At 27.9% G+C, this 26,324-nt stretch overlaps 1 protein-coding gene across 1 annotated transcript in view; it reads right to left on the bottom strand.

The window, feature by feature from the left end:
- LOC129965683 (RNA-binding protein 42-like) overlaps positions 1 to 25,832 on the bottom strand; it is a 47,852-nt gene extending 22,020 nt beyond the window's left edge. The window contains exons 1-4 of the mRNA XM_056079790.1: positions 25,643 to 25,832; positions 24,133 to 24,257; positions 20,997 to 21,884; positions 20,318 to 20,512 (exon numbers count right to left, since the gene is read on the bottom strand). Of these exons, the coding sequence (XP_055935765.1) occupies positions 20,318 to 20,512; positions 20,997 to 21,884; positions 24,133 to 24,257; positions 25,643 to 25,695 (1,261 nt within the window). The 5' untranslated portion in view covers positions 25,696 to 25,832. The remainder of the gene's footprint in view (positions 1 to 20,317; positions 20,513 to 20,996; positions 21,885 to 24,132; positions 24,258 to 25,642) is intronic.
- Between the last annotated feature and the right edge of the window lie 492 nt (positions 25,833 to 26,324).

Genomic DNA, 26,324 nt, shown 5'->3' with positions numbered 1-26,324 from the left:
ACATGTTTCCAATGTTACGAATTTATAATATTGTTTTCCCGCGCTATGTATTTGTCTCAATCTACAAATATGTTTTAATAATGCTGATGAATGAAAATCCAGCATCCATGGTAACAAAATGAAGGCTCTAAAAATATAAGAAGACTGTTGAGAAACCGTAAAAGGCGAAGCGTTGACATGAGAATACAATCTGTTTCTACATCAGTTCCCTTTCAGAACTCAACCACTTCAAAGCAAATCATCTCGCTTTGCTCCAAGTTCTCTGTCGTTCGTGGGTAATAACGCATTGGGCCATAGGAACCACAAACCATATTTTCAAACGGTTATTAATTATCTTTTTGGAGTGATGATCGCAGAGCGAGCTCTCTAACTATACCCTGAGCGTTACTGTGATGTTTCGGTTGTTTAATAACGATTTGCTGTTTTTCTGTTTGTTGTTGATTTCTGCAAGCGTTGTTTTTATGAATATTTCGTCATGTTTTGTTATTTATGTTTTCTTGTGGAATACATCGTCGTCATCTATTATTAAATGTGTTGCACACCCTTAATCATACATCTATCAGACGATTTTTTTATAGTAGCATTGGTGAAGTTTCGTTAGGAAATTTTCACTCATATCCTGACATGCAAGAGCTGAAATATTCTACAGCTGTGTGATCTCCGTGACTTAATCATATTTTAGGTAATTTAAAATTAATTTTTAATCTAAATAAATAATAACGAAACACACGAATAATTCGCTTGCTTCACTTCATTAATTCTTTTCAAATTTTATTCACAGATACTTAGAAAAATAAAGAAAGTTTTAATGAACATTTATAGTAATAATTCAATATATTTTTTTTAATTCATTAAAAAATAATGTTTTCATGTAGAGAAAAGATTATCTTTAATGTTGCCCTTTTCAGTAAATGAAAATACTAGAAATAATTTAAATCACTTTATTTGTCTAAAAGTTGTCACTGTTTTAATTAAATTTTGTACCATTCTTTGAAAATTGTAATTAACTTAAAAGTGAGAAAATAAATTTCCAGTGTTTTTGAAAAATCGTTTGGCACAATCTCGTATTCACATTTTAGTTAAAATAAAGAAGCAGATGATAAGAGGATTTTCTGTATTCTGCGTATATTTAAAAGCACTTTTACATTGGAAATAAAGCATATATTTTAAAATATGTATTTATTTATATGCGCATCGTCATTGTGTCGAATAGTATTATTAGATAAGGGCTTGTTTGTATATCTTTTGCACAAAACTTAATATTTTTCTGCGAACTTAATAAGATTTGATACACGCGCTCTTTCGAGACAAGAGAAATGTACAAAATTAATCTTCAAACATTTAATTAAAATCTAATTGAAAACTACGCAGTTTTTTTTATATGTTTTTCAGATGTTATTTCACAAAAAGAATTTTACATTATTTTAAAACTCAAAAATTATTTTTTTAGAGATATCAATACAATGTTTTATCTAATTTCAAAACATTTTAAAATTAAATCTGATATGCAATATCTGTAACAACGTTTTTATTGCTGTGATAAAATTCAAATAATTCCATCTCTCCTTTAAATCATATGATCGCGGGCTTTTGCCAGTGTTAAAATCGATTTTTAAAAAATCGTCTTCTTTAGACTTTTGGAAATGGATTTTAACTTCCGCTTTTTTTTCGTGGTTTATATACTTTTTAATTTGCACTCAAAACAATTTATTGCAATAACTTGATCCATTGAATTGAAACTTTCAGCCATATTAAATATTAACCTTAAATATCTCTCTACTACTAATAAAAAAGAATGTGTATCTGTTCTGTCTGTCTGTGTGTGTGTGTGTGTGTGTGCGTGTGCGTGTGTGTGTGCGTGTGTGTGTGTGTGTGTGTGTGTGTGTGTGTGTGTGTGTGTTGCGCGCGCGTTACGTGTATTTGTTGGAGCTCTACAGATTATAGAAAGATTAGATGTATGGAGCTATTGGCATAAGAATTAGGAAATGCCTAACGAAGTGAGAAGAATGAAGACGCTTCTAAAATAACATAATTTTATCGAAATTTGAAGAATAAAAATACTTTAATTTTTTTTAACAAAAATTGAAGTGCCATATATTTTACTCTTGAAACGAAATTCAAGTCTTTCTCCATTGATGCTGCTAATAATTCCTTCTAATTATTTTCCCCATTGCTAATGATCGTGATAAAAATATTCGGCTTTTTTTTCAGGTTGCGTAGACTGTATTGTAAGGTATATTTTTTATAATTTTGTTTTGAAATTTAGCTTTATTCAAAATAAAGACTTCATTTCAGAAAGGGGCGATGTTGAAATGTTATTGCATTGAATTGCATTGAGCTCATTTTTAAATACGGCTGTGTGTGTGTGTGTGTGTGTGTGTGTGTGCGTGCGTGCGTGTTTAATTTGTAAATATTTATTAATTTCATGAAACTTAATTAATTTTAATTTTTATACTAATAAAAGATATAAAAATATTCCTTTGAAGTGCAGTATTTGAACTAATGAAGAATAAATTAGCTATTTCAATTTATTTTTTTCCCCCAAAAGAAACTATCAGCTCTTTAACAAAATAAAATTAATCGTTGAAGATTTTATATACTGCCGAATACATAGTATTTAGTCGTAAACTATTATAAAGAATGTTATTTAAAACGGAGAACTAAAATACTTATTTGGAACTTTCTCTTTTAAATATGTGTAAAACTTATTCTCTGAAAAAATTTATTATAAGATCTTGACATATTAATGATATTGAATTAGAAAATACATTAAAGATTGTTTGTTTAAAAGTAAACATTTTTATTAGTATACGATGAACAAGTATAAAAAAATTTTTTTAATCGCAAATATGCAGATCGAAGCAAAGATCACAAATAAATTTTTTTTTTTATTTTGGCGAGGTATGGTCGGGGTTAGAATATCAAGATTTAAAGATAAAAAGGAAATCAACACAATCACATTTATTTATATTGCATCCAAATCTACAGGAGACAGATAGACAAGAACCAAAAGGGTTAGAGTATCAAGATTAACGACGAAAAAATAAGTCAACGCATTCATAGGTATTTATATTTCATACGGAAACATCGAATTCACGTTTAAAGGGGCAGAGAGCTGTGCAGAACAAAAAACACCAAAAGCAAAATATCGCGAACCCCATCCATCAACCCACGCGAAAGTCAGGCATTGGTTGTCGCGGTTCCCTTATAAAGCAGAGCCGAGAGGGCTAAATCGAAACTTGCCGGAGTCAGGGAACTGTTCGAAACTATCGGAAACGACCAGGGACAAATCGAAGTTCTTACCTCCCAGGTAGGGTTGATTCCATTATTAATAAGTAATTGAAAAGAAAAGGTGAAAATTATGTTGTAATATGTTATAGAGTTCATGATCAAAACTTTGTTTAATTCATATGTAAATTGATAATTATGTAAAATCTGAAAGACGTTTTTTAATTTAAAAATAATTATATATTGGACGTGTACAATGGGTTTTTTTTTCTTATTACATAAATAAATTTATGAGACAATGTTTTAATAATAAAAAGAATATCAATAATAAAGAAAACAAAACCGCTGAACTAAAAATAAATATTTATGATACATATAGCGAGATATATTTTTAAATCCATACATGTTTTCAGTTATTAATATAACGAATGAATGTTATAACTAAATAATAAGAATGTAATAACATTAAGTAACCATTTATGATGCACTAATTGTAAAATTTAAGTTCACGCGATTTTATTTTAAATCTGTGTAACGGAGATAAATGAATATGAGAAAAAGTAGTACTAAATTTATTTTGAAATTCTTTAATAAAAGCTAAAAAAATCTTTAAACAACCTAGCAAATTTTCTATTAAAAATTTTTAAAGGAACAATTCTTCAAGTGAAAAATGCGATACATACCTTTTTTTATTAATAAAGCATTAAATTATTTAAAACTAAAGAGAAAAAGTATTAATTATCTAACTGTACATCACTGTGTAATGTAGGATTAGTATTGGACACGACACCGATTTCAATTGAAATTGCAATGCAAGAAAGACTTTGTTCCTTATATTTGTTGAAAATACTTCAGAAATTTTTTCCCGTCTATTTTCGAAATAAAAAAAGAAAAATTAGAGGGGGGGGGAGAGAGAGAGGTGGATGGAAATATGCTATGCTTATTAAAATTCACGTGAATTTTTATTATATAAATAATTTAATAGAAATGTTTTGTCATGACGAATGAATGTTACAACTAAATAATAAGGAATGTAATAACATTAAGTAACTATTTATGATGCACTAATTGTAAAATTTAAGTCACGCGATTTTTTTTTATCTGCGTAAACGAGATAAACGAGTATAAGAAATATAAGAAAAAAATATTATTATTTACTTTGAGCTTCATTAATAAAAGGAAAATGTTTAAAAACAACAAATTTCCCATTAAAATTTTTGAAAAAATAATTCGTGCAGTAAAAAGTGCAATAAATAAATAGTTTTATTAATAAATTATTAAATTATTTAAAACTAAAGAGAAAAATATTATTTATCTACACACTAGGTAATATAGAATTAGTGGTGTACACGACGTTGAAACTGTAATGCTAAAGTTTTTTATTTATTTATTTATTGAAAAATACTTAGGCATTTTATTTCGTCTATTTCAAAATAAAAAATTAAAAAAAAAAAAAAAAGGGTTGGGGAAATAAAGGCGAATGGAAACATATTATGCTTTTCAAAATTCATACGAATTTCCTTTCCGAATTGTTTTTATTTTCGCAGCAAACTTATTTGATTTTTTTGTATCAAAGTACAAACTTAATAAACAGTAACATCAACAAAAAAATGTTAAAAAATATATGCTTAAACGGTTTTTAATTCCTTTATTAAAACTAATATAATATTATAATCATTTTAACTATGTGCATAGTAAATAATCATGATTTACTCTATTTCTATAGTGAAGGGGAAAAATACAATGAGTTAAAAAATTTTATATTATTAGAAGAAACATGCAATCTAAGTAGCATAATTTTACAGTCAGCTTTTCTACCTAAAAATTTGTTTCATGTTGTAAAATTAATTATATAAATTAAGTAAGCTAACAATTGTGAAAATTAATTTATGTTAATTTAACACAATATTTTAATTTGTTGGTCCAGCCACTGTGCTATCGAAGACCCTAAATTCTTCAAAAAAATAATTAGTGGCACTAGTACAAGGTGAATAAATGTTAAATTAACAAAAATTTTAATTTATTGGTCCAGTTAGTGTGCTTTTGAAGAGCCTAAATTCTTTTTAAAAAATCAATGGCGCTAGTAGTACATGGTTAATTTATCAAAAATTTAAATTTGTTGATCCAGCCAGTGTGCTATAGAACCTAAATTCTTCAAAAAAAATCAGTGGCATTAGTACAATGTAGATGTGAGGACACTGTACTTATGTTTTACAATGACTACTTTTAGAAAAAAAAAACTAATTAAATTTTTGTGTTTTTAATTAATTTTGAATAATTTAATTATTAATTATGAAAAATAATAATTAGATTTATGAATTGATGCAGGTAAGTTTTAATGATGAAATTATGAAAAACCAATTGTAATTTTAATTAAAAACTAAATCTTTAATTTCAAAAAATAAAAATTTTCTTAGTTAAACTTTTTCTGCAATTCTTACTCTCCTCATAAGAATTTGAGGGGGTATAGATTGATTCTTCCACTTAAAATGTGCAGAGCTTTAAGAAACGCTACGGCATTTTAACAACAAGGGTAGCTTTATTTTATACAAAAAAGAAAAGAACAAGTAGACCTAGCTCTCTCGAGTTTTGGAAAGAAATACTAAATTCCTGCCGGCAAGATTACATAGTGGATAGTGATACAGAAATCCCCACAAATTTACACAAGCGAAATTAACAATTAAAAAGTGGTAAAAAATGTAGATTAAAAGAAATTCACGTGATCCAAAGACTTGTCCGACAGAGCGTCAATGCACAGAGATACACTTATACTTTTAATATAAGAGATTACGATTCAAGAAATGGCATTTCTTGCTAAAAGATTTTTTTATTTTTGAGAACATAAGAATTTCCTATTATGATATTACATAACATATGTTTAAAATAATCTTATTTGAATAGCAGATCAATCGATTCAGGACAGATAATTTTTTAATAAAATTAGAATAAATTACAGAAATTAGAGAAACTAGATAAAATCTAACCGAGTATCATATTTCTCTTTTCAATTTCTTTTATAAATAGAAGTCTAAATAAAGAAGATTACGAATGAAAGGAGGAGGTTTTATCCATTTCAAATTCAAAAGAAGCGACTTTTAACATTAAAAATCATTGATAGAAATATCGCAAAATTTTAACTGGTAATTTGTATAGAAAAAAAATTTCGGATATTAAATTCTAGATGAAAGTTTTATAACTTAATCTTATTGAATAATCTGTTACTTTATTTTTGAGTAACAAATTCATTTAAAATTTAATATATCATAGGAAAGGCCTTATAATTGGATACCGATTTTGCACAATCAAAAATTTGTTCAGAATTTCAACGTTTTTATTAGTTGCGATTTACCTTATTATAATATACAAAGGGATTTCGTTTACATTGTCACTAGCCATCTTTGCCGACTAATTCGTTTGTCGAAATATTTTTTTTTTCTATATGTTAAAACTATTATTAGAAAATGCATACATTTAAAATAACACTTTGTTATTTATTAAGACAGAAAAATATTAATTTATTGGCATCAATCAACTACAAATCATCGCATGAGCAAATTGAAAATTGTAAATACTGTAAAATCGAAATGGAAGTAAACTGAGGAAAAAACTTCTTCATCGTATTAAAAAAAAAAAAAAAAAATAAGTAAATAATAAATTTTAAATAAATTGTTGAGTTTAAAGATAGTGTCAAAATAATTTTTATATATTAAAATATTTTTAAAGATATGTCTGAAATTTTGACAAATCTCCATGTTTCTCATCAGATCTTCACGAGATCGAAAAATACATTTTTACAGTCAACCCTCCTATAACGCGGTGAGTGCGTACCGCGTTATATGGAAACCGCGCTATAAGAAACTCGGATTTAACCGTACAAACCAGGATAATTCGTAGCGCGTTCTATGGAAACCGTCTACCGCGTTCTATGGAAACCGCGCTATAAGAAACTCAGAATTAGTACAAATTACATCATTCGTACTGCGTTATATGGAAACCGCGCTATAAAAAACTCGAATTTAACCGTACAAACCAGGCTAATTCGTAGCGCGTTCTATGGAAACCGTCTACCGCGTTCTATGGAAACCACGCTATAAGAAACTCAGAATTAGTACAAATTACATCATTCGTATCGCGTTATATGGAAACCGCGCTATAAGAAACTCGGATTTAACCGTACAAACCAGGATAATTCGTAGCGCGTTCTATGGAAACCGCGCTATAAGAAACTCAGAATTAGTACAAATTACATCATTAGTACTGCGTTATATGGAAACCGCGCTATAAAAAACTCGAATTTAACCGTACAAACCAGGCTAATTCGTAGCGCGTTCTATGGAAACCGTCTACCGCGTTCTATGGAAACCGCGCTATAAGAAACTCAGAATTAGTACAAATTACATCATTCGTATCGCGTTATATGGAAACCGCGCTATAAGAAACTCGAATTTAACCGTACAAACCAGGCTAATTCGTAGCGCGTTCTATGGAAACCGCGCTATAAGAAACTCAGAATTAGTACAAATTACATCATTCGTACCGCGTTATATGGAAACCGCGCTATAAGAAACTCGAATTTAACCGTACAAACCAGGATAATTCGTAGCGCGTTCTATGGAAACCGTCTACCGCGTTCTATGGAAACCGCGCTATAAGAAACTCAGAATTAGTACAAATTACATCATTCGTACCGCGTTATATGGAAACCGCGCTATAAGAAACTCGAATTTAACCGTACAAACCAGGATAATTCGTAGCGCGTTTTATGGAAACCGTCTACCGCGTTGTATGGAAACCCCGCTATAAGAAACTCAGAATTAGTACAAATCACAACATTCGTACCGCGTTATATGGAGACCAATAAATACAAAAGACAAGCGATATAAACTTTCTTTTTAATCCTTTTCTTGTTTCTTTTGTGTTTGACATGATGCAAATCTAGGCTTAATAATTACTTTATTATTACACCAAATTTTGAGTAAAATCTATTCAGAGGAAGTCCGTCTGTCCGAATATAAGAAAACATGATAGCTAAAAACGAACAGAGCTTGGTAGATAAGATACAATACACAAATTTAACGTCTAGTAGACAGCTGTCAAATGTTGAGCCAAATCCAACAAAATATTGAACGTCTGTAGATCTGTACATTCAGAAATATGTAAACGTAATAATTCAAAAACACAGAGACTTAAATATATCAAATTTGGTAAGGGATTTTGTGATTGCAATTGCAGTTTGGGGCCAAATTTTGGTTTCAGTCAGTTAAATAACACCTGCCTAAAACAGAAATTTGATTTTAAGATACTATTAATGCATGCCAAAAAAAAACTTGTCAAGAGTCACACGACAGATTCGGAAAGATGCTAAATTCGCTACACAAGTAAATATTTCTTAAGAATTGTAAATCAGTCATGCAAGGCGTTCTCTGGCATGACAAGTTTATTACAGAGCATGCGAAAAAAATTTCGAAAATAACTTTTGGCATCTCTTTTTTCCAAGAATTTTGTCTCAGACAGTTTTTATGCCTCCATGCATGCTCTATATCACAGTTAGGCAGAATATATTAACAATCAACAACCTGGACTTTCCCTAACTTAGGGTATGAAATTTTTTACAAATCTTTTCAAGTTACTCATCTTTACTTTTTATATAATACATATATATGGTACCGTTCATTTGATTGATTCGGCGATTATTCAAAATCACCAGTTTATTACTTTTACCCTAACGTAACACTGTATTGAGTCTTGGCATAGGTGTATCGCTACCAAGTTCTCCAAAATCCTATTAGCCAGTTAGTTGCCCTTAATCAGACTTTAAGACTGAATGAATGGGCATCTCTTACAACAATTTTAATATAAAACACACACACTCTACAAAAATTTTAAAAAAACTGAATAAATAATAAAATTGCTTAGGATAATATTTAATTTTACGAGTCCGGCCTCACTCTAAATCGCCCCGTCAGACAAAGACTTACATCGGATATATAGCTGTAATTTTGAGGTAAATGTAATTCATGACAGACTGCTTATATAGAAGGAAAAATTCCGTTCGTACACTAAAAAAAATTTCCACGGATTTTGAGATTCTGGAATTCTCACACTAGCCGGGCTCCGAGTTAGAAACTTCAAATTACTTTCATTGGGATTATAAAAATATTTCAACTACTTAAAGTAACCAACAAACTTTGTTTTTGTCTTGATATCGTAATAGGATGACATCAAGACCATGATTCTAAAAAAATATCAGCCCTGTACATGAGCCTGGTGCATGTTAAATCCGTTGAAGATTAAATATCCTTCCAATTGATCACCAGCTGGCTTAGATGTCATCCTATTCATCTGATCATGGCTCCAAATTACGAGAACCTCACAAAATAGCCCTCGTGCAATTTTAAACAGACTTCAGTACAACTAAGACTAAATCCCTCTCATGTAATTAACCTTTAAATCATACATTGTAACTAAAAATATAGCATTCAATTTTAAATCATGAGCCCTCATTTAACATACAACGCACTAATGAGCATTCTAAAACAAATACAGTAGACTCCCGATTATCCGCGGGCGGGTTATCGGCGTAGCGGACTATCCGCGCTTGCCGCACTAAGTTTTTTTTTGTTTCCAAGCAAAGAGAAAATGCTTCCAAAGCAATACATATATATTAATTTTTCTGTGCATCCTTGACGCCTCTCGTAAGTACAAAGCACTTTTCTGTTTTCATTAACAAAATGCATTTTAGGTTAGTTTTGAGTGATATACTAAAATATTAAGCGTTAGTTAAACATTTCCTGCAGTTTGTTTTACGTTTTATTATACATAAAACGATTTTTCAAAGTTCGAATGACTGTTTTCTCTTTTGCTATACCCGTTTTTAGCTTTTTTCGGATTATCCGCGATTTTTGTTATCCGCGGCGGCCGCGCCACCCAATTCCGCAGATAATCGGGAGTGTACTGTATATCAAGCTCGCGACATAGCAAATAAAATAAAATTTCAAGTTTTAATAAATTTTATATTCTATCAGATGAATCCGACAATGCTTTGCTATTGCTAGATTCGAATATATGTGTAGATAAAATGCAATATAACTGAAAGCTTGATATCGATTATTGTATTCGGTTAAAATTAGATATTTATATAGTGTCTCACAAAAGTGATGGGACACTTGTGCTTTACAAAAAGAAATTGTAATAAAATAAATTAAAAAAAACATGTGCAAATTTTTTGTGGTTGTGTTTCACACTTAAATTTAGTAACAATTATTACATAACATACATTTTGTCAAAATATTAAAATATTAATTTAATAAAAATACAATTGTTTAGAACGGAGCAAAAAATAGCTCACATAAGTGATAGCACACCATTAGATATGCAACAAAAATCATCTGAAATAAGCAATAAAAATATTTTTGGTGGTTTTATTTTTACTCAAAAGCAATTGGGAATAATTTATAAAATCGTCTGCAGTATTTCTCTCCAGTTTGTTTTGGAATTTTTGTGTTTTTTAGCTCAGTGCAGCCATGAATACTAAACGAAAAGAAACTTCGCCTGAAATTCGAAAATTAGTTATTAATTTGCATATTGAACGTGGAAAATTTATTATAAAAACTACTGAAACAGTTAACTTGAGTTATTTAACAGTTTTCAATATCATTAAACGATATAAAAAGAATCATATTATTCAGGATAAAAGAAAACCTGGCCGACCATCAAAGCGATCCAATGGAATAAAGCGAATTATCGTTCGAAATATTAAAAAAAAATCCAAGAAAGAGTGCTCTTAAAGTTGCTGCTGATTTACAAGCATTATATGGAATAATTGTTAATCCTGAGACTATTAGAAGGGTAATTCGATCTGCTGGATATCACGGTAGAGTAGCCACGAAAAAATTCTTTGTAAGTGAAAAGAATAGAAACTCAGACTAGCTTTCGCAAAATCCAACATAAATAAGAATTCTGATTACTGGAATAAAGTTATATTTGCTGATGAGAGTAAATTTAATATATTTGGTTCTGACTGTAGAATCTTGGTGTGGAGAAAACCCAGGGAAGAATTTCGCAAACAGAACTTGGTGCCAACAGTAAAACATGGTGGAGGAGGAGTTATGGTATGGGGCTTATATCGTCAACTGGAGTTGGTAATCTTTTTTTTATTGACAGTATAATGGATCAGTACAAGTATATTGACATTTTAAAGCAAAATTTGAAATCTTCAGCACAAAAATTGAACCTTCATAACGATTTTAAATTCTACCAGGGCAATCACCCCAAGCACACTACTTTGAACGTTAGACTCTGGCTGCTGTATAACTGTCCTGAGATAATAAAAACACCACCACAATCTCCAGACTTAAATCTAATAGAGAATATTTGGCAAGAATTGGAATCAAGAATTCGCAAACCCACCATTTCTTCAAAACAACAATTAAAATCGGTGCTTCAAGAAGAATGGGATAAAATTACTCCAGAAATCACAAAAAAATTAGTCGAATCCACTCCAAGAAGATTAAATCATGTTTTAAAAGTAAAAGGAAATCCAACAAAATATTAGAACCTTTTAAAAAGTAAAATTTTTGGATAAATATTTGATGGAAAAGTAAGTGTCCCATCACTTATGTGAGCTATTTATTGCTCCGTTCTAAACAATTGTATTTTTATTAAATTAATATTTTGATAAAATGTATGTTATGTAATAATTGTTACTAACTTTAAATATGAAGCACACTCAAAAATTTTTTGTACATGTTTATTTATTTATTTTATTACAGTTTCCTTTTGTAAAGCACAAGTGTCCCATCACTTTTGAGACACTGTATATGCGTTATTATTTTTGTTTCGGATCATAAAAATTGCAATTACTATTGTAATCAACTTTAGTAAATGTATTTCAGCTTAACTTTATCCATTAAAGAATTTTGAATAATCACTGATAATTAACACAATCATTACATTTATTACATTATATTACATTTATTGTAACAGTACTGCTACTACTATTATAATATTAAGCTCATAACTTTTTTTCGATAGGTCAGTTCGAAGATTTCAATAGTTTTAAATATTCTTAAGATAACATGGATCATTTTACAAGAAATCGCACGTAAATTTGTCTTATGTCGCTTTTTAATCTAGAAAGAACATGCAAATAAATATTGTTTTTCATATATAGATTCTATTGGCATTTCATTAAAAGGCTAACATTTTACAATAATAATAATTAAATACAAATCAATTTCAATTAAAGCTTTTCAAAATAAAAAAAAAATGTGTAACATTTTTCTGCTAAATAAAGAATCGGTTTCTATAAAATATGCAAACAATTTCGTAATCGTATTGTATACTATCGTAAAAATATGCAAACAGAGCCAATTTAGATTTAATAACATTTCTATCTGAAAGTAGAATTCACTGAACTTACGGTGATTGAATTTCATAAATATTTTCTAATGAAATTCGGAGTCAATAGAAAATTCGCAAATGAAATTATTTCGAGATATGGCAGTTATTTCAAAATGAATAATAGAACAAAAGATTTTTTTAAGGTTAAAATATACTCTTCCAAAACAAATGTTTATCCTTTCTTTTCATTATGTTATCTGTTCATTATGTTTTCATTATTATCCTTATTTATTAACCGTGTCAAATGCCAAACGATTTTATAGCGATGAAATATTTGTATTCAGTAAATAAATGATTGATTACAAAATTAAGCTTTGAGAATGAAAGAATAATGGCAAAATTAAACAGAGTAAACCAAAACACAGGGACAGAATTAAACAATCTCTACTGGTAATAAAGATCAATGCGAGTTTGTGTTTATGCTTACATGTTCGAGCAGTAATTTATGTGCATGCGTGCATGTGCGTGTTTGTCTTTACAGGCCAGAGACTGTTTGGCCTACGACCAACAAATTTGGTATGTATACACATTGGGCATTAGGAATGTGCACCTTGAAACGATCTTGTTTGAAATTTTAATTTCGAATCTTAATTTTTAATCTTAATAATTAAAAAAAATAAGCTGAGTTTTGGCATTTTTCCACGGCAATTGCCACAAATATTATTGCACAAAACTAAATTTTACATCATTTCAATATTTTTTAAATGTCTTTTTAATCATGTTAATTTAATAATCATGCAAATTTGTCCTGAATTTTTCGCAATTTTTACAAAATATTTCCACCAATGGATAACATTATTGCCTTGCAATTCGAATTATTTTTATCTCTTTCATCGAATATTTAATCGCGTGATATTGTTCCCTTATTGAAAGCTAAAGATGAAGGACCTTGTAGTAATGAGACAAACGTTAAGTTACAATACAGCAAAATTTAGCAAACAGATGAACCGCTCACTAATGTTTCTAATAGCGCTTATGATGCCTTGGAACTAATCTATGGTACAAAAGTTCATGTAAGCAGAACACATATCAGACAATCAAAATAACACGACTTAAGTGAACGACAATTTCACAGAATCATGAACATGAAATGATATCTAAACAGTTTAAATTAAATTAAATATAATGGATATCTTAGGCGAACTAGCTAGTCACCTAATACGGAAAAAGAAAAACTAAAAAATTATATCAAAAAACAAAATATGAAAATAAAGTTATTAAAAAAAATTAAGAAATATGAAACTAGAAAGAAGACGAACGGCAAAACGATCAGCACTCAAACGATCTCAAGGGTAAATTAGAAAAATCGGAGATATTCTACTTTTGGCATTCACTTGTATTTCATCATACAAATAAATCAAGTAAAAAAATAAATATGTTTACTTAATTGTACTGAATCCTCTAAAGACACATTTATCAATTTAATGAATATTACAGTAGCAATTTTATTAATTTTTTTAGACATATAAAGCTGTGGTGGTAACATTATAAGCCAATTAACAACTTCCGGAGGAGAGTGTACACTTTTGTCTAGTGGCTTTGTTACTCGGCTACGAACACTAACGTTGCGAGTTCGAACCTCAACATGCACAAAGCCATTAAAAACCAGCATTAGTGTCTTTTTAATGTACCCTCTAACATACCAAAACTTCCACACTTACTTCCTAATAAAAACTTTATCTCTATCCACTCAGCACAAAATTTTGTACCTTGTGTCTTGAAAGCTACAAATGCTCAGATTTTTATTTTCAGAGTCCCAAAATAAGTGCTTTGTGCTTAAGAATATAGTGAAGAAACACTGAAAGTGCATTTTAGAAGTCTTTTTTTTTTTAATTGAAACCTAAATTTCACATGCAACTACAATTACATACACAAGAAAACATATTATTATTATTTTCATTTAAGTCGTTGTGTTTTTGGAAAACCATATTATTTCCATAAATGGATTCTGTTCAAAATTTTATACAGGTTGATTGATTTTGTTTTAAAACCATATACCAAATTTCCCCTTTATTCCCTGTTTTATGGAAGGATGGACAAACAGATACTATTTTAATCAACAGCTCTATTCAATCAAATGACAAAAAGGATTAAAATGAGGTAATTCATTCAAAATTCTAAGATCAAATATTTAGACAATTACTTTATTTTTACTGTTTGTTTTGCTCTTGCTCTATTACTTATTCACCATTTTCAATCAGAAATGTTCTAGTAAAATGTAGTGTTTAAGACCCATGAAATGATAAATGAATTTTATATTTAAATCCAATTACAAAAGGAACTAATATATTTGCATTAAATGGTTGAATTCTTAGTGTGTTAATGCTAAGGGGAGGGGAGGGAAAGGAATAGATAATTATGTAAAATAATGTGGAGGAGATATACTCCTAATCCACAGAAGACATTAAAAGCGATTTGAAATAAATATTCTACCAGATGAAATAATTACTGATATGAACTGAAGAGTCATTCTGAAAGTAACGTAAGAAAATAATATTATTGAAGATAGGCCACAACAAGTTGCAATCATTTGTTTTATCATTATAGTATATTACACATTTAAAATCTATTTTCTTTAATTGGTCATTTTTATGATCTTTTTATTCCCAATCAATGTAAACTCAAATTTGTCTTTTCTTTTAGTTATTAATTAAGCTCTTTATAGGGTTGAATTTTAAATATTTATTCCAGAAATTTCTTAAACTTAATTTAAGAATCAAATTTGGTATCATGACTCATTATGTTCTAATTCGGCTTAGAAAAATTCAAAGGACAACTTCAGACACCTTTAAAAGAATCTTTAGATCAAGATGTATCTAAGATTTAAACCAATTTTTTTAATTTAGTCAACTGAAATAGCAGATCTCATAGACTGAATGTCATTAATAAATTGTCAATGCAATTTTTTCAGTCAAATGACAAATCAATCAAACTTTTAATACAAAAACCTAAATTTTCTGTGCTGGCATATTACAATTTGATTTATATTACATACAGGTTTTTCAAAATAAAAGATTCAAATATTTTTTAACAAAAAAAAAATTGATTATTTCCCTTTTGGCATTATCTTCCCTTAAACAATGGATATACTTCTTAAGCAATAAAAAATTAGCCCATCATATATTAATACTCTCCCCTTCAAAGCAATTTTCATCCAAGCATTTTTTTTTTAAATGATCTTGCTTTTCATGAGTATTATAAAAATAATTATTATTTAAAAGGATAATAAACAGTAAAACTAAAAATATTAACTAGAAAACTATATTTAATACTTTACTTTATACTGTATTAAATACTTTACTATTTTTGCTTCACAAAAATATTACATAATTTACCCAATCCTGTTTAGCTGAAAATTTATATAATGCAACATTTTTTATATAAAATATTATTATATGAAAAAGTCCTCTGATCTTAAGAATAAATAATAAATGTATCAATTATACTAAGCAATTTTAAATTTTGTGCCTTTTCAAAACAATTAGAAAATATCAAACAATTTTCTAAATCTGTAAGATGCTTTTTTTTTTCCCTATAAGTAATTCATAATTTTTAAAATCGATATAAAATTTAATTTTAAAAATGAGTAGCAACTAGGTAGCAAATAAATAAAATGTTTTATTAAAATAAACTATTAAAATGATTTGCTTAAAATGCAATTGAAAATTTAAAAAAATTTCTGAAAAAGCATGCAGTTTGAAAGCAAATAAGAGTGCAAGAATTGCCAACAGCCATTTTTGAAAAATCCTTAATAAAATAATTATAATAATAAACCCTAGAACTTTTTTTTATTTAGCAGATATGACTTATTTAATAGGAATATAAATAACTTATTTAATAGGAATAAATGTTTAAAATAAAGTTATCTTTACCATACATGGAAGCATGGCTTATATTTAATTAAAAAAAGTGTCATTTAATTGAATATCATAAACTTTATACTTTATAATATTTAACAACAAAATTTGAAAAGAAAACTATTCAGTAGTTTGAATTTTTATAGCATATAAACTATTTATAAGTTTCACTTTTATTCGTGAACATTTTAATAAATTCAATCTTACTAAATGAAATAGAAATCTACAACCAATTCAGCATGTATAATTATCTGAGTTCACTTATTAAAATCCGCATCTAATCTACAATAATACTGCAGATAATGACATACAAAGTTTTAATTAATACAAAAATTAACCATTTAATTCATTGTCAAAAAATCATTAAATTTCATAGTATTTACAAACAACATTTGAAGAAAATATTCAGCAATTAAAAAAAAAAAAAATTCAATTTTATTAATGTAGATAAACAGGATTTATGTGTATTTGTTTGTCACAAATAATTAAACTTTTTATTCTCATATAATATTAAAATGATATCCATTTCTTACTTCTAGATTTGATAAAATGAATCACTCTCATAAAAGACTCAGATCTGCTTTTGTTTTGCACATCATTATCATTCACATTCAAGCCTCCTCAGCCTATTATCCAGTGGCCAAAAGATCTTTCCAAAATGCAACAGAAAAACTTTTGAGAAAGCATATAGTTTGCAAGCAGATGGAGTGCATCGACTACCAACAGCCTTCTGGAGATGCCTTCAATCGAGACACAAAATCTGGTGACTTTCCCCATATGCTTGCCATTGATTTGTCACAATTGCGCCCAAGATCTCCAGGAGTGCCAACCATTTCAAGACATAAACCACCTGTGAATCTCTTAGGAGTTGATATTTCTGTACTCTCACAAAATCCAGCACCAAATCTTCCCATTGTGCCTCCAGCCTTCGATATAACACATGATGGGAAGATAATACATGAGGATAATTTTGATCCTCTCTATGATAGATTGCCAAGATTAGAAAGTGATCCCATTAGGAGTTACTTGCCACGAGTGTTTACTCCTCGAAAAATTCCTTTATTGTATCCTTTTCAACATTTACCTTTAAATATTATGACCACATACCATTTTGTAGCCAAGAATAAAAAGCAAGAAGAAAATTTTAAAATAGGCAATCACCAGAAAGGAAACGACAATGAAAAGAAATACACAGCCAATTTCATTTTACAGTTGCTCTATCAGCTTTCTTCTAATCAGCAAGGTGACTTCAATCAGTGAATATAATATTAAATTATTCAAGAATTTGCAAGTAAATTTGATACCTGTTATCTAACAGGCATATTTACCACAATATACGATATGAATAAAATGGAAAAATAAATTTGTACTTGTAATTTTTGAATAATCATGCAATTTTATGAATAACTGATAAAAATTCGTTTCAAATTATAAAAAGAATAAAATTTTATAAATATATTTGATTCATTCTATTACTGTATAATCAATGTTTCGATGACTTATAGCTATATTATTATCATATTTAGGAACATAATCTGATGCACATATTAAATTATTACTTATTTATTATAAAATACAGTAAGAAATACTTTTTAGTATTGATAGAATACTTTATTCATTGTCTAAAAATTGCTAAATTATTACATATTTTTCTCACAATAAAAGAAGTGGAGGAAAAAAAGTCTTTAAATTCTTATTAGAACATTTTAAATTTTACTTATAAATATGGAAATATTTTGAAATGTTTTGACGAAAAAAAAATCTATCAATTAAATTGCAAGTTACTTTTAAGCTTATGGATACTGCATTAAAAAAATTAAATAAAAAAAAATACATAAAAATAATTTTCATACACAAATACAAATTTGTACTAGAGCTTTAAATGAAGACTTTTAAATAGGAACCAGTTATATATAAAATGCTATAGTTTTTGTTTTATAACATCGCATTTTTTTGTAGTAACTCATTTATAATTCTACTTATTAATAATTTAATTCTACTTATTTAATAATTATAAGTGAATAAAATCAACTTCTTTAAAATTATTAAATTGAATATCAGTAAATACAATAAGGCAAACAACATTAAGATATAAAAAAAATGCAATAACACATTACCAATATATATTATTAATGTAATTTATAATGTCTACAGGTTCATATTAAAGGGTATAATTTATATCTAAAGGCATAATGAACATGGTAAATGGTATATTAAAGAATGTAATTAATTTAACTTTTATTTCTGTAATGCAAAGTGTTCATTTTTGCATCTAAAATCAAAAAATAAAGATAATTAAAAAAACTTTCTTAAATTCTGGAATAAAATTATTTAATTATTTTAACCTGAAAGTGTCTTCAAAAAATTATAACTATTTCAAAAACTGTTTTTGATTATTTTTGGTTTATTTCTAAAATATGCATTTATGTTTAACAATTTAAAGGAATTGGAAGCTATGAATTAACAACATAATTCTTTAAATCATGATTAAGAGCAAATGAAAAAAGTCTAGTTCATTTATTGTTACCAGAAAGAGACCAAATATAAGTAAAAAATAATCAAGGAAAATTATATTTTGTGCTATTTGTATTTATAAAAATACCTTTTCTCTTCCAGATGATATGATAAAATACTGCTCAATAAGGTTAGCCATTAAATATTACTTCAATCATGAAATTCACTTACCTCAAAGGCAATAATAAATCATAACCAAATAGCCTTTCAAAGTAAAATTCAAATAATTTGATAAGTCACAAGAGATATTAAGTTGAAAATTTTCCAAATAAATTTCCAGGAGTGTATAATTATTTGAATCATTATATTTATTTTTATGAAAGACATATGCTACTTCTCTACTACTAATAATAATAAAGAATTTGTGTTTGTCTATCTTACACTCTCCCTATCACTTGAACTACAACTTCTAAATTTAACACAAATATATTTTAAAATATGCACCTTTGAACATTTTTCTAGAAATATTAATTAAAATGGAGCAAAATTTAAGTGCTTTCATACATAATTTCAATAAATAATTTTTTAGCTATCTAAAAAAATTTTTAAATTATTATTTTAATGAACGCCAATTCAGTTTTTCTCCAATTTTTTTATTTAAATATTTCTATTATAATCTGTGTAATTTTCAGTGTTTCAATGAATTTTTAATGTTTTCATTGTTTCATCAAATATTTTTCATTCATTATTAAAAATTTCAAAAAAAAAGGAATACTCAGTTTATTTTATTTCTTGGGCACAACCTATGAATACCTGCCTTAATTTGATTTTTTACTTTGTTGAGGTAATTATAATTATCAATTTATTAAAAAAAATACTGAAATTAAAGGCAACCAATACTGCTGGTAAGCAGCTAATTAAAAATAAAACAGATAATTAATATTTGAAAAATATAAATAATTTTTCTCTAAAACTCCAAAAATAAATAAATAAAATAAAAAGCTTTATATTATATATATTTTTTTTAATGAAAAATTACATTGAAGAAATTGTTTTAAAATATATATAAATTTGTGTGGCTTTTAAATCTCTAGCACTTTATAATTTGTACAAACAAAATTCTAAATATTATGTCTATCTCGATTAGAAATAAATTCTTCACCTGGATCAAATACTTTAATAAATTCTTTCTCAAGGGGGATGGAAGTAGGAAATTTATCTAATTCATGACAATATCCTGTTGGCTAAAAATTCAGCTTTGAACAGTTTAATAAGAGCAGTGACTTTACATAGTTCATCAATACTGATAAAAATACTGTCACTATTAATTAAATATAAAGGCAAAAAAAAAAAAAAAAAAACTTTGTCTTACTTACCATTCATTTCACGCATAGCCTTAATGAAATCTTGTGGATCTTTGAAGCTCACAAAGCCAAAGCCTTTCGTTTTGTTAGTTCTCTTATCCCTGATAACTTTTGCTCTAAGAAAAGAAGGGTATTTGCTGAAAGCTCTGATTAAAACTTCATCAGTAACATCATTTCCTAAATCTCCACAAAATATTCTAAAATCATCTGAAAAGAAGTACATATACTTTAGAAAACTGATGTGAAGTGTTAAACATACATATATAATATACATAAGAGGTTTTTCTAAATTTATATCTGAATTTCTGCATATAAAACATTGCAAAAAATGTCATCTTCAATTTAAAAAAACTAATCCCTATCAATTTTTTAATTCAAAACAATGCAAGATTTTTTTATTCAAATGAAAAAGTGTCATAACTAAACAGGATAGGATCTGCAAAAGATAATTCTTGAGAATATTTCAAACTCTACAATTTTTAGATATTTTTTTTTTCTTTGACAGATTATATAAAGAAATATTAAGCAAAATTTTTAATTTATGTTTTAGAATATTATAAGCTATTACATAAAAATCTTCTGATAAGTACAATCAAAAGACTTTTTAAATATATTTTATATATCTTTGAATATATTTTATAAATCTTTAAATATATTTTATAAATCTTTAAATATATTAAAAAAATTTTACCATTATCCCAATCTTGCAAAGAATTGTCTTCCCAAGCTTGCCCGCCAGCCATACGGATAATCTTTTTCTTCTTCTCTTTCTTTTTACTAACAACAGTTTCTTCAGATTTCTCAGTTGAGGCTGCAGTAGCCCCTACCGAAGATTCATTAGATGATTTGGCTGTCGACAACTTTTCAGACTTCTGTACAGCAGGAGATGAAACACTTGAAGTTAGATTGTCTTGTCCACTGTTAGATGAAGCATTCTCAGATTTATTTTCTGAAAGACTTTTCACAAATGGAGCAGCATAAATAGTAGGAGCAGAAGCTACCGTTGAGCTATCATTGGATTTTGCTGTTGAGGTAGAAGTAACAGAGGTCTCTGCTTCTGAGCTCTGAGTAGAATTTGATGAAACAGCAGGAGGTGGATCAAATCTCATATTTGGAGAACCCATTGGTGGACCAGGAGGGCAGAACCCAGGAGGCACAGGAAGACTAACACCCATGTTCATACCTCCCATTGGTGGTGGCATAGACATGGCGCCTGGAGGCATTGGAAGCATAGGTCCTCCAGGAGGCATGGGTCCAACTGGTTGCATGGGGCCACCAGGATTTATAGGACCTATTTGAGGCATTGGTGGCCCCTGCCCCATAGGTGGAGCAAAAGGCCCAACAGATCCTGGAGGTGGAAATGCACCAGGCGGGCCTGGCATTGGGGGACCACGCATTCCCATAAAATTTGGTCGCATCGGAGGACGTGGAGCTGGTGGCTGTCTTTGAAGTTGGTGAGGAATAAATCTCATGGCAGGTGATGGCTGAGTTGGAATCACAGGCATAGGTGGTGGGTGGAGTGTTGTACCAATCGGAGGAGATAATGGTGGTGGTGGAGGAGGAGGAGCTTTGACAAGAACTGAAAAAAAAATCCTAATATTACAAAACATACAAGAATTCAATCTTTCAAGAAGTAATAAAAGAGAATTTTATTTGTAATTTTAGTAAATTAAAATTAAAGACAGAAAAAAATAGAATTGCTTAATGAAATTTGTTTCTGAATTTATTATAATATTCAAATAAACTAAACAATTATTTTTTTAATAAAAAATACAGCAAAACTTTAGTAAACATTATAAAAAAACTTCTATGATAATTCTAAGTAACAAATTCACCTTCTAAAAAAATTTTACAGAATTTTAATCATTCTTCATGAAATTTCAAACCAAGTTTTGATTTTAAATGTATTTTGTTCAAATTTATCATATGTATCAGTTTGGAAAACTGAATTAAAAACTTTATGTAAAAGCATATTCATTGGCTTAATATTCTTTGACTATATGCAATATGATGACAATTATAAAAATGCATCCATTTATTTAAGAGTAGGAGAAAGACACAACAAAAAACTTTTAAAACAAATTAGGTACAAAGTAGAAAAAAAATTACTATCTATTTTTTTTTAATTGAACAGATGTTTAGAGAATTATATATTATGTTTTAATTAAAGCAATTAGCCTCAGCAGATGAATTGTAATTACAAATTGGACTCAGCTTATTTTCTTATAAGTATAAAACTTTCTAAAAAAAAAGAAAAAAAGTAATCCTGAAGCTCCTATTTAGGTTAAACATCTTCACGGCCTTTCTAAGGAAATTGATGAAAGTACAAATAAATTAATACAATTATGCAAAATGTTAAAGCATTTGTTAATCCATCAACAGATATTTCATAGCAATTTGGATTTGATGATTAGTCAGTCAATTCAATTAAATGATAGACTATTTGCTATAATTATGGAACACTTTAATCGGACAATTTAAGAAATTCAAGAAAAAGGGGTTTTTTTTTGTCAACATATCATAACTTGAAATTTATTTTGAAGTTTAAGTATGTTATCACATAGATGATTGACAAATTGGTAATTAGAAGATTTTGGTAGGAATATATAAAGTGAATTTGACCTAATCAAATGAAAAAGGGTGACAAAAAAGCCTAAGTGAATCATAAAACACTACAACAATTCTGTACTATATGATATTGTTTCCAAGTAATGGCAGATAAAATAAATATGCTACTAATAAGAAAAAATTATAATTTAAAAAGTTTCTGTCAGAACTAGAGATAAGATATGCATATATTTTGAAAGAGCAAAAAAAAAATCTGCATAAATGGACTCTATTTTTATTAGGATTAGGCTCATTTGAAAGTTGATGGAATGAACAAGCTTTTGGTACATTTGGCAGATTGTAGCTAGAATAGTTTGTAGATTCAATATTAAAAGATTTTAGTGACAATTAAATTTTGCTTCATTTCATCAAAGTTTCAACACTTGTGGATGAGCTTTAAATCCAGATAACATGAAGAAAACTGCATCATTTAAAAAGAATTTCTTTGTTGCTTTAAAATATGTGATTATTTATGTATAGGTCAACAAAAACTTTCTAAATTAAGATTTGTTTTCCCCAATTGGAAGCACATTAATTTTATCCATTACAATTTACAAACAGTAAAAGAGAAGACAAGATTTATAGAATGTTTTATTATCCACATGGGATCTTCTATCACTCTCTTTTGTTTGACAATCAAAATTACTCTGAATAATTTGTTTATGAAAGAACAAAAATGGATTCACTATAAATCTATCTAATTATCTCTTACTAAAAGTCTACTTCAAAATATCGAAGGTATAATAACCAAATAGATGATTCATCTACATGTGTTGTGGAATATTCACAATGTGGTTGATTCACTTTAAGGAGTTAATTCAGAAAGAACCATGAGCTCCAAAAATGCTTCAGAGTGTTATACTTCTCTTTTTTCATAGAAACAGATTAGTGGAACAGTCTGCCTGATAATAACTGCCATTCAACTGGTAATGAATGGTATTTTTTAGCTGTAATCAGAAGCAGTTGTTTGGCAGAATAATTAATATCAAACTTAAAATATCAGAAATGTAGATATTTATTATTTTCAACTTGAAAAAAAGTCATAGCAAAAAAAGTCTTGTTTTGATCAGGAAAAAAAGTGTTATTGGCCAATATTGAAGTGAAATTAACTATTACAATGATCATCAAACAAATAAAAATTTAAAGTATTTATTTCAGAACATTAAGTATTAAGAATTTAAAGTATTTATTTAGAAACAAATTTTTTGTTATCTTCATACCCTCTGGAAGTAAAACTGTGACAGCAGGGGGAGGAGGTGGAGGTGATAAAGGTTTACCAATAGAAGCAGCATTTAAAGATGAACCAATTTTCGCTTCACCTGGTGCTGCAATTTCCAGCTCAAAGCTATAAAAACAAACATATTTCATTATTTCTACCTAAAATGATGAAATGCACAATAAAAGTCATGTTAACTCAGGCAATCCGGTATCTCTTAATATAGAACATCAATAGTATACCAATAGCAATTTATCAAATACTTTGAAAAAGAATTGAATAGATTTTAGAAATAAAATTAATGGTACATTTAGATTTTTTATAAAAAGAAATAAAAAGATTTGGAAAATTAACTTTATTTTTGATAAATATTTTTTTTTCATATTTATTTATGAAACTGCATCATATTTTCATTAATAAATAGATGTTTTCTATTAATACAGACAAAAATGTATCAAAACTTTGAGATAGCTCTCTTAGTGGTAAAAGGTAAAATAAACAAAACAGCATTAATCTTCAAACCTGACAGCAATTAAAGAAAAGTACCAAAAAGCTTGCTGCTATTTGCTTAGTACTACTTTTAGTTCAAATTCAGATACACCAATTAAGTGTATTATGATTATACAAACAAAAAAATTTAAATATATGAAGATTGAATGATTTTATTAAATATTCAATAAGAATTATCTGTATCTGTACAACAAATAGATTGTAACTCTAAAAAAACATAATAATTATTATGTAGATATAGAAACTACTTAAAATTCTGAATCTTCCTCAAAATTTTCATTCAAGTATATATACAATTGATAATTTAAAATTATTGCTAAGTAAAGAGAATATTTTAGAAATAAAACTTTTAGGATTAAAAGTCCAACTATCCATAGAAAACACTTATCACAACAAAAGATTAAAGTGATAATTTCTCATCCATCATAAAACATATTCAGCAATTTTACAAAATATATTTATCTGCTTATTTTATTGCCATATAATTTTGAAACTACAAAATAATGCATGTAAGCAAATTAGCACAATTTCAGTTAATAACACAATGAAATAGTTATAAAGATATCAATGCATTGCGATTCTGGAATCAATTACACTTTTTTGTTTATACTAAACATTACATTATTATATGATTTTTAACTATAATTTGTTCATAATTTTGTATTTGCTAATTATATTCAAGAGCATGTCAGTTATTTTTGTACACTGATACTTCACATATATTAAGTATACTGATACTGATGTATACTTCCGTCAGATGTGAGATATAGAATACAAGATTGTTGCCTTCAAACTGAATCCATTAAAATTTACGCACACAAAACCCGCATGCTTATGAAAAACAGCACCAGCTGATTCATGATTCAATGTCGAGTATTAAAAAAAAAAACAATTAACGCAAGAATCTGTCGAAATATAGTAAATAAAAATCTCAGATGTGATAGAAAAGAATACTACAAGATGTAATATGATAATAATATGACATAACAGTTTCATTAACTCACCGGCTCATTTCTTCTTCCATCTCCTTCCGTCTTTCTTCAGACATTAGAGCCATTTTGATATTATTTGGTCACACCACCTAAGCTAAATTATTATTATGTTTTATGTTTCATAAAATGTCGTGAAATAAAACTGTTTAGATGTGTGAGATTAACTGAAAAACACGGAACGGCACGAATGTAAACAGAAAAATAATAATACAATACAGTTACAGTCAAGATTATTATCTATGAGATTTCATTATTATTATTTTGACACTATAGTTATCAGCACGTTTAAATTTTGGAATTTGAATCAATAAATAAAAATTAGTCAGCATAAAAATATTTAATTTCCAAAAAATTATTTTTTTCTTTATTTGTTCTTCTTTATAAATAACCTTAAAAACATGTAAAATTAAAATCGTATTCCTACAATGATATGCATCATGGTTATAACAAAAACACTCTTCTTGAAAGCAAAATAGTAAACATCGAAGAATGGCTGAAAATGCAACATCATTCGATCAAGATGTAAATATTGATAAAACACAATTAAAATATATGTACTATTGTAGTTTCTTGGCCAATAGGAAAGCAAGGAGATCACAAAAACAGGTGCCCCCCTCTTTCAGATTTATTGATATTTCTTGTATAGATAGAATAATTTTGTGGGGTGAAATATTAAATCCCTTTATAAATTGAC

Source organism: Argiope bruennichi, chromosome 1 (assembly GCF_947563725.1).
Source record: "Argiope bruennichi chromosome 1, qqArgBrue1.1, whole genome shotgun sequence".
Classification (NCBI taxonomy): domain Eukaryota; kingdom Metazoa; phylum Arthropoda; class Arachnida; order Araneae; family Araneidae; genus Argiope; species Argiope bruennichi.
This window is presented reverse-complemented; position numbering and strand designations above follow the sequence as displayed.